The sequence below is a fragment of the Lactuca virosa genome, chromosome 8 (genome assembly GCF_052849685.1).
Source record: "Lactuca virosa cultivar CGN04683 chromosome 8, Lactuca_virosa_CGN04683_v6, whole genome shotgun sequence".
Taxonomy (NCBI): Eukaryota; Viridiplantae; Streptophyta; class Magnoliopsida; order Asterales; family Asteraceae; genus Lactuca; species Lactuca virosa.
In genome coordinates, this window is record NC_136433.1 from 370,392,347 (window position 1) to 370,402,736 (window position 10,390).

At 36.3% G+C, this 10,390-nt stretch overlaps 1 protein-coding gene across 11 annotated transcripts; it reads right to left on the reverse strand.

Moving 5' to 3' along the window:
* Positions 1-1,880: 1,880 nt before the first annotated feature.
* Positions 1,881-5,880, reverse strand: LOC145132471 (kinesin-like protein KIN-14Q). 11 transcript variants are annotated; one of them, XM_079067265.1, is made up of 11 exons: positions 5,296-5,880; positions 5,073-5,170; positions 4,734-4,978; positions 4,143-4,649; positions 3,943-4,065; positions 3,776-3,858; positions 2,761-2,842; positions 2,596-2,691; positions 2,450-2,469; positions 2,239-2,307; positions 1,881-2,103 (listed from the first exon to the last, which is right to left on the reverse strand). In XM_079067265.1, the coding sequence occupies exons 4-9, from the start codon at positions 4,156-4,158 to the stop codon at positions 2,462-2,464; spliced, it is 408 nt and encodes a 135-aa protein (XP_078923391.1). In that variant the 5' UTR covers positions 4,159-4,649; positions 4,734-4,978; positions 5,073-5,170; positions 5,296-5,880; the 3' UTR covers positions 1,881-2,103; positions 2,239-2,307; positions 2,450-2,461. The 11 variants fall into 11 exon arrangements, with proteins under 11 accessions (XP_078923391.1, XP_078923390.1, XP_078923388.1 ...); XM_079067264.1 differs by having other exon boundaries at positions 2,239-2,310; positions 2,416-2,469; XM_079067262.1 differs by having other exon boundaries at positions 2,450-2,512.
* Between the last annotated feature and the right edge of the window lie 4,510 nt (positions 5,881-10,390).

Here is a 10,390-nt window from a genome sequence, read left to right on the forward strand (position 1 = left end):
TCAAGCTCAAGACTACAATCCTCAAATTGATCATCCCAACCGCTCCCTCATAGAGTTCCATGACTCAGACAGATACTACCTCAAGTAGGACCCCAAAAACCTTGAAACCAACTACCCATCTAGTTATGAACCATTCAAACCTAACTGACGTGACCACTAAGGCCCAAATAATCATCCGACCAATCTTCTTCCCGGACAGCCATAACCTAAAAGCTAATAATACCCAAAATGCTGCAACAGATTCCTCGTGCCAAACCATGTTCCTACCACAAACAGCTCTTTAGAATTTTCGGGACTTTCCTTGATTCGAGTACGGATCATGTGCTTCCAATAGTACGACCCAATACTACATTCCACAACTATCCGTACTTTCCTTGTAATCATCTTGAATCCTCTAAGTCACCTCCTCAGAATGCTACCCTCCCAAAATCTGCTATGCAGCACATCACTCGCACCAAAGCGTTTCCTAGGCTCTCCTAGAATTACCATCTCACCCTGCCATCAGTTGCTGAAGGACCTCTACTATTGTCAGTTAACTACTCCACTAATACAATTACATGCAACAAAGCTTAGATAATCCTTTGACTAAAAGACTCAACCCTACAACGGTTAGACTCAAACGAGAGCTGCACAATAAGGTCAAGTCAACCACTCTAAGATTATTTAACCCTCACTGCATGTAACTTAACATATTCATGCGATATATAAATTACATGAATATGAGTCCTACAAATCACAAAGCAAGAAACATTCGGGCATCTAGCACTAAAATCATCATATATATAGGCAGTCCTACCTAAGAAGCTCCTGAAGATCTCTAATCATTAGCATGCATCACTACCAACTCACATAACAGGCATAAAGGAATCTCTCCTAATCAGGCATCCTACCATGCAACACTGAGCATATCCTTAGCCCTAATCTAGCATGCAATTCTCATATACTCACATCAAACATCAATCATATAACACGTGTGGGTATTTTCGAAAAACTTACTTGAGGTCCGCTGATTACACGCATCGCACCCCTTTTATATTAAAAGAAAAATTCCTTAGAAAATCAATTTCTTTTAGAAAATTTTACCAAATCCTCAGTTTAAGTTCAAGCACACCCAAGAGTATGCCTGAATCCCTCAAACCAAGGCTCTAATACCAACTTGTAACGCCCTAAATTACAACCCAAAATTTCGATTAAAACTTTAATTTTTTATTTAAATCACAATTGCAAAATCTTAAAGCATTTATCAGAGTAACATTAAAAGTTATCAAGTACACAAGTCCCTCGTTGATGCGATGCAATTGAGCCGTTCCCCTCCTTTAATATAAGAAAACCTGAAACATGTAAACCACAAATCGTAAGCATAAAGCTTAGTGAGTTCCCCAAAATACCGCATACAACACATCACAAATAGACAATTATGGGTTATCAGCAACCCTAGGGACTATCAACAGTCCCAGTGGCTAACAGCATGCCTGGTGGGTTATCAGCAACCACTACTACAAAACAACCTTTAATGACACGCATTGCGTGTCATAAAAGCCACAGATGACACGCAAATGCGTGTCGAGGAAGGCCCTGTCATAAAGGAAGACGACACACATTTACGTGTCGTAACCTTACGACGCGCATTTACGACAAGCAATGTATGTCAAGGAAGGCCCTGTCATAAAGAAGATGACACGCATTTGCGTGTCATAACCTTACGACACGCATTTACTACTCACATTGCGTATCATTAAATCCCTTGTCATAAAGAAAGAAAACACACATTTTTGTGTGTCATAATTTTAAATGTTTTAAAAATTATATATCCTGATAGATTTAGTAATTTTCAAATTAAATAATACATTAAAAGTCTTATAATACAAAATAAAATACAATAAATAAGAAAGATAATTCATTACACTAATATGTCAAATACATATTATCATTCTAATAGTAAGTAATTGTAATACATTGCTAATATTGCATAATATTTATTATAGAAAAACAATACATGTACAACATTAAAAGGAAACCCTGAGTAATTTCTCCTTTGACAATCTTGATGGCAGCTTTAAGCCTTGCAACCTCACCATGGTATTGAACTTCGCCAACCCCGGCCTAAGAAAAAAATTGCATATAAATATCAAAAAACAAGATAGGAGCCAATCATTCTACGACACAAGGAAAAATATCACTAGAGAACTGTGAGAAAAATATGTATGGGTGGAGAGTGGAGAAATGCAAGTAGAGTACCTTAGATGCCACGTGGACCATGCTAGCATTTTGGAACATTGAATCCATTATGTGAATTGTTACGAATTTCTAATGTAATATCAGATTAAGGAACCCAAAAATGAGAATGTTTTTTTTATTATTTCGGTGTAAACATTTCATTTAATGAGATGAGAGAATTTATTAAATGAAAAAGATATCTTTTTGTTTAAACCCTTAGTAACAAGGATCCCGAACTTGCTCGTTATAAATCTAAATCATTTGAACAGAGACATCATATTGAAGAGTATCCTTCCTTTGTTCAACAATAAAAACAGAGACATTATAAATATTTTGCATGAGATACAAGAAACACATTCAAGAAACTGGCAATGTCACCTTTAAGATATTGGATCTCATTATATAGCTTTCGGTTTTCCTCAAGGACTATTTGACACCTAGAAGCAACACTAGCTAGACCATGAATGTGCAGACCTAAAACAACAAGATTTTAGAATGATGATAAAATGGAAAAGAGAGAGAGGAAATTGTTGAAAAATATACCAAGATTCTGAATCTCCTCATGGAATTTTATTTGCATGAACTGCATCCCAGCTTTTGTGATTGTAAGAGTTTGTTTCAGCTCCTATGAAACCAAGAGATGCCGAGAATTTATCAGAAGCTTACATAATAAAAGTGATAGAATCCGCATTACAATGTAGATTTATTATTATATTTGGCATAATTCACCCATTTCCCAAGTGTTCCGTCATTTATCTCAAATATTATTTTACCGAGACCGCATTCGATAAAAAAAAAAAGCCCTAACAGAATATCAAGTTTATAAATATAGAAACAAGAACACACCAACTATAACTCACATGATAACTAAGTTTCTGATTACACGGATTATACAACCATGTTTCATCAGGTTGCTGGTAAAATCTCGTATGTTTTGGTCCTACAATAAATAATACACGGGTGCATATTTTCTAATAAAGAAACAATTTTGTTGCATAATCGGGAAAAGGGTGTATGTTGTTTCATAAATATGCATTTAATCCTTTTAAATATAAACAAACAAGAACACTCCCACTATAATTCACATGTCTACGTACAATTACTCATGCAACAATATTTCACCTTTTACCAATTTATGCAACAATATATATATATATATATATATATATATATATATATATATATATATATATGTGCTAACACAAATATACAAGTTACAAGTAAAATAAGGGATCTTCTAGCCGTTGCATATTTAATATGATAAATAAAGAGATTTGTTACATAAATAGAGAAAAGGGTGAGAGATTATTGCTTGTCGAATCTGATGATGATGATAAAAGAAAAATCCCTGAAAGGAGTAAATGAAGTTGAATAAATCGGTCCAGAATACCCTTGTTACAAAGTGTAAGACCTTTTTCCACCATTTGATCCATGTGTGTTTTCACTGGGACCCAAATCATTTTCACCCCCATAAAAAGTGGAAGTTGGAAGTTGGAACTATTAAGAACCTTATTTTGGTACCTTTGTTTTTATTTTCTAATGTTCCAAGAGCATATACCTGCAGCTGGGTGCCATCCACAGCCACTGCAAATACACCAGAAGAGCCCGAATCATCCGCCACCAAACAGGACAATGTGGCTCCTGATTCCACCAACATTAAAAAGATATTTATAGATTTAAAAAAATTCAGTTAGTTATTAGGCTATAAAAATGAAATATACATACCTCTGCAATGCGTGAGATAACCAAGCTTAGCTCCTGAAGATAATTCCCATGTGTACAGAGAGCCCTCACATGTACACATGATTCCATACCCTGCTGATACACCAGCTACGGTGCTACTGCACACTACACAATTACATCACATCATTTCATTGTTTCTAATCAAAACAACTTCATAGAAACATAGGCTGATGTAAATGTACCTTGGATCCAAATCATTTAGCAGAATCGTCTTGTTTTTGCCCAACAATGCTAGAGTCCAGCATCTACAATCTTTTAACGGTTTTTCATCATCAAGATCATGATCTGAGACAGATGAAACAAGAAGAACAAGAGACAGATCTTCATGATTGTCTATTTTTGTGTCCTCGATCACCATCATGCCAACTACTTGTTTATTTTTACAATCACTTTTTGGACACCTGAATGTATTTATTCGAAGGAAGGAAAGAAATGAAGTTCCTAGAACTGAAAACTTTGATACCAGGATTATTCTTGTTACATCGCAGTAAACAAAAAATCAAAATGTTTTTGGTTCAATTCGACTTCATTTCAGGCAAGGAAAATAAGATGTTGCTTACCACAAGCGAAAATCTCCAAATACAGTATAACCAACAACCAAAGCTGGGAAATTTGGTATTTTTTTCATAGAAACTATAAAATTAGACAAGCAATCAGATGTTGCTAAATAGTTGTGTTCTGTTGCTGCACTGCAAGTGTAAAAAAAACAAATATGAAAATCATTCTTTCAATTTCAATTTGTACGCATATATAAGTGGTAAAGCAAAACATACCTTCATGTTGAGTTCATGGTCCATAAATTCATTCTTCCACTTTCTTCAGCAACGAGGTAACTAGGTTCACAAACTAATATGCAGCATACACTGTTACTTATTTTGAATTTGCATTCCACATGAACATAGCCCAATTTTACTTGAACATTTTTAATTGCATTCTTCTCAAAGCTATCTGGTGCACATTCATCATAAACAAAGTTGCAGACTCATCTCTTAGACACAGATTCAGATCTGTGAGCAACCTTTTAGCAAAATAAGGATACCAAGCAGCTAGAACCTTAGAATTATATGAAATAAAGTTTAAAAATAGTACAAATAAGTGTAGGAAAAGTCAACCTTATGAAATGGAAACTCCATACATGCATCTCTCGTATTGAATACAATCCACTTGCAACAAAATTTTCTTTGGGAAAGTGGTGAAGCCTCAAACAAACCTGCACAATAGATGATTCATAGGTTTTTAGGAATTTTAATCAGATTGTGCACAGAGGGGTTTTGGCACTGAATTCTTCGAAAAAAAAAGAAGAGAATAACAGTTATATCTGAACATAGGCCTTACTTAACAATAACACATTAGAGCTTTAAAACCCTAATCTTGAAGAAATTATGAGGACTGTTTGAAATACGCTTCTGCTTTAGTCTTGATTTCTGCTAGAAGGCAGAAGGAGGTGTTGTTGTGAGTGGAAGACAGCGTTGAGGAAGAGAGACAAATGGGTTTATTCAGAAAGCGTGTTAAATTTATTTTTGTTGAAGAGATGGTGGGGAATCCGGTACATCCTAGATATAAATAACAACAATGAACGGTTGAATAAGAACCAGTGGTGTTTGGTGGGTTCGATCTCCGGTTTGGCTGATGGATGGGATGTTGTCGACGGAGTAGGAGGTAGTGTTGGCTGTGGATGGTTGTTTCTAGAGTTAGAGAAAAGAAGAGGGAAAGGATGGGGTATTTAGATCATCGCAGTCTCCGACGACGTCAGGTGAGCCCGAGGATGCTGACGAAGAGAAGCTACCTAAGGTTGTCGAAGGAGAAGTCAGGAAGTCCATGCAAAGTGAGGTACTGATATCGTCGGTTGTTACAGAGGCCAGGGAGAAGTGAGAGCATCTTTTTTTTCTTGAAAAAAGCCCTAGCTAGAATGGTCCTGTGTTTTTGTGGAATGTATTAATGATATTTTAAGTTTGAGGTGCGTGTTTGAAAAAATTATACGGAGACGTTTTGTTGGATTTTGTGTCTAAGTCCATAATATTATTTAAGATGCACTTGATTCGATCCGGCATGGTCCATTTGGGTTGCATTTCACCCGAATAATTTGTATGGATAATCTTTTGAAAATAGTATGTTCATGATTTATTAATATATTATAAGTTATAATATATTAATATGAAATCATATTATTTAATTAGTATTGATCATAAATTAATTTAGAATTAATTTGGTGATAAAAAAGGTGACCAATTAAATATGGCTCTTGTATTTTATGTAGTATGGGCTAATACTCATTTGGAATGGGCTTGGCATGCATGGGAGTCCATGGATAGTCCATGGACCTTTTTGTTGGATTAGTGTCTAAGCCCGTAACTATATTTTGTATGTACTTGACCCGGTTATGCATGGTCCTTTTGGGTTGCCTTCACCAAAGCAACTTGACAAGGTAATTTGATATGAGAGAGAGGATATTATGGTTTATTAATATATTATAAGAATAATATATTAAAGGAGAAATCATATTTATTTAATTAGTATTAGTCATAAATTAATTAAGAATTAATTTGGTGACTAAAAGATATTAATTAAATAAAGGGGTATAAACTGTCAAATGTGTGATAGTTGAGCTTTGGGCTGGGAAACCTAATGGACTAAGGGGGGAACGAAATTATGATGAGGGATCATCATATTTTCGTCCAAGGGCCCTATTCCAGAAGGTTCCTTGGGCTACTTGGTGGCTAAGGTATCCATTAGGGTTTAGACTGAAACCCTAGCAGCCTGCACTATAAATAAGACCCCAAGGTTTCAATTTTCGGCCACTTGTTCCAAAAGAAACCCTAGGGCCAAAAATTAGTATCCTCCCTCCTCTCTCGTAATTGGCTTCTTGCTTCTTGGTGTTTGTGAGCCATTAGAGGCACTACATTTGTGGTGCTTACTTTCAAGAGTTTAAGAGATCAAGGAAACTAGTTGTTATTGCAATATAACAACAAAGGTATGTCTTCTACTCTTCTATATGATTTTCGAAAATTATAGGAGCATGCTAGGGTTGATTTTGTGTTCATAAAGTTGTATGTCTTATAGTGAAAACATAGATCCAATTAGGGTTGCATGCACACATAGGATTGTTTGTATAAAACCTATCAGTGGTATCAAAGCTTTTGGTTTTGTTTTCAATTGGATTTGATACAGAATATGAACTTGACAAATTAGGGTTTATGGCAAGTAAACCCTAAGGCTTGGTAATTTTCGCAATTAGGGTTTCAAAAACCCTAGTTGGCGATTTTTTATAGGGTTATTAAACCCTTTTACTTAGCCTCCATAATTTCGAAATTAGGGTTAAGAAACCCTAGGGTTTTTCGAAAATCCCATGTCCCCAAGACAAGATCCCAAAATTTTAGGGATTTGGATAATACCATCTTTGTGATTATCAATTTAATTGTTTAAACTAGATAATTGAAGATTTTGAATATCCTTTCCATAAATTTCGAAATCTAGGGGATAAAAAGGATTAGGATAAATTAATTGTTTAATTTAAAGATGATCCTTCAAGATTTAATAGTTTAAATTAATTGTTTAATTTAGGATAATTATTAAATCAAAGTTTTGGTGTTTAAAATTTTAAAATTAAATAGTTTTAATTTTCGAAAATTTTAAATATAATTAAAACACTAGTATTTTGAAATGTTTAAAATACACCCTTATACAATTATGATATTATAAGATTAATTATTATATATGTATAAGAATAAGCTAGTCTTATCGCTAGTAGGCCTCATTCACGAAGCCAGTCTATAAGGTGGGTATAAGGTTGCTGCCTATAAAATGGCGCTTAATGGATGTACACTCACATCCACCGCTTGCTTGACTGGTGGAGGGTCGTTAGCCGAACGGATAGGATAGGGCACTTAATTCCTCATTATATGTATAATGGAAATATTAAAGTAACTACATTGTTTTATAAATTTCCAATCTTAGTTACTTTAGGGTAAAATGTGAAATTGATACTATTCCATGGAATTACACTTTGTACCCCTGTCAAACGTTAGTGGAGCGTGCATGGCTAACCGGCACACTAATTTGGGATTGACATTGGTGACAAAGGGTGGCTCGATGTTTTATCATAGATCATTGAGCGTGCGTGGCTAACCAGCACATTGATTAGGTGATGAAGACATTGAGTGCACCATGTTGATTCGCATGGTTATTCACAAACTTGTTTGCGATCCTCGGCATCCCAGTCGCAAATTTGAAGTGCATATCGAGATTTAAACATGCCATTGAAATGTTCAATGAATCTCAAAATAAATCTAGGAATTTTCAAATACATTTAAAACTTAATTTCTTTTCGTTTTTCATGGTGAGAATTAGTGAATCGTCATTCACTTACCTTCAAATTATTTACTTTTAGATTACGGCATCCCTTTTCTAAGTTGTAAATAATGTTGTTGGATCCTAGCCCTAATTTCTCATTTGGGTGTTTAATTGGGGATTCATTTCTAATCAAACTTTGTTCCTTTCTATTTCAGATGTCTAACGCAAACGCAAACAACAACACTTCTGGGTCATTCTCGTTGATGAACCTATGTCAAAAGGTGAAATTTGATGGCTCAAACTTCAACGAGTGGATGAGATACATTCGCATGATAACTCGCTACGAGGACAAAGAATATGTCCTCGACGAGAAGCTAGAAAAGATCAACCCAGAAGAAGCTACTCTAGAAGAGATGGCCGCCTTTGAGGCCCACGAGCGTGATGCAACGAAAGTTCATTGCATCATGTTGGCCACCATGAACCTCGAACTCCAAAAGTCCTATGAGGACATGTATCCATATGAGATGCACCAAGATTTGCTGGACATGTACCACCAGAGCGCGAGGCAAGAGCGCTATGAGATCATCACCAACATGATCACCGCTAGGATGGGGAGTGGAGAATCCCTAACTGCTCATTTGCAAAGAATGCAAAGGTATGTTGATCATCTTCTCAAACTTAATGTTAAGTTTGATGAGGATTTGGCTATCGACATCATCCTCCACTCCTTGCCTTCCTGCTATAACCAATTCAGAATGACCTACCACATGAATAAGGAAGAGGTCATCCTGAGTAAACTTCAAGAGCTCTTGAGGACAGCTGAGAGCAACCTCAAGGACAAATCTATTGCATCATCCTCTACTGTAGCTGTTCCTGTGTTGGCAATTGGCCAAGGAAAGGGAAAGAAGAGGAAGGCTCCTTCTAAGAGCCACCATAAGGGTAAGACCCAAGATGGTTCCTCTTCTAGTGGGACCAAAGCAGGTTCTGTTAAGCCCTCTTCTGACCCCAAGGAAGCAGAGTGCTTCTATTGCCACCAGAAGGGCCACTGGAAACGAAGTTGCCCTAAATATCTGCAGGATATTAAGGATGGGAAGATAAAGCCCACCTTTGCAGGTATGTATTTAATTAAATTTAATAACTCACCACTTGCTACTTCATGGGTCCTTGATACTGGATGTGGTTACCACATTTGTTCTGATTTGCAGGGGCTAAGAAAAAGTAGGGAAGTGGAGCATGGAAGGATAAACTTGATCATGGGAAACAAGAAGTCTTCACCAGTAACCAAGATCGGAGTTTATTCCTTAGTGTTGAGTAATGGGTTAGGGCTAGATTTAAATAATTGTTGCTATTCGCCAGATATGGCAAGAAACATCAATTTCTTTTCATGGTTTGTTTAGACAAGGTTTCAGATATTCATTTGATAATAGTAATGGTTCTATTAATGCTTATTTGAATGGTGTCTTTTATTTCAATGCATTACCTTGTAATGGGATTTATGAATCTGTGTTAGTTATAGATAATTTAGGAAATGATGTTTTGAATATTGATTCGTCCACAAGTTTGGACAAAGCAGGCTTGTGGCATTGTCGCCTTGGCCATGTTAACAAGAAACGCATAGCCCAACTCCAAAAGGATGGAGTCTTGGAGTCATTCGATCTTAGGGACGATGACGTGTGTGAATCTTGTTTACTTGGGAAGATGACCAAGTCACCCTTTACTGGTACATGTGAAAGGGGTGAGGGTGTATTGGATCTCATACATACAGATGTATGTGGACCCTTTAGATCCACCACAAGGGACGCTTGTCGCTTCTACGTGACTTTTACAGACGATTATAGCAGATATGGATATATCTACTTGATCAAGCAAAAGTCAGAAACCTTTGAAAAGTTCAAAGAGTTTAAGAATGAAGTGGAGAATCAGCTGGGCAGGAAAATCAAGATGCTTCGATCTGATCGAGGAGGAGAGTACCTAAGTCTTGAGTTTCACGACTATCTAAAAGAATGTGGAATAGTTTCGCAATTGACGCCTCCTAGAACGCCACAATTGAATGGTGTGTCTGAGAGACTTAATCGAACCTTGTTGGACATGGTTCGTTCTATGATGAGTCGTGCTTCGTTACCAATCTCATTCTGGGGGT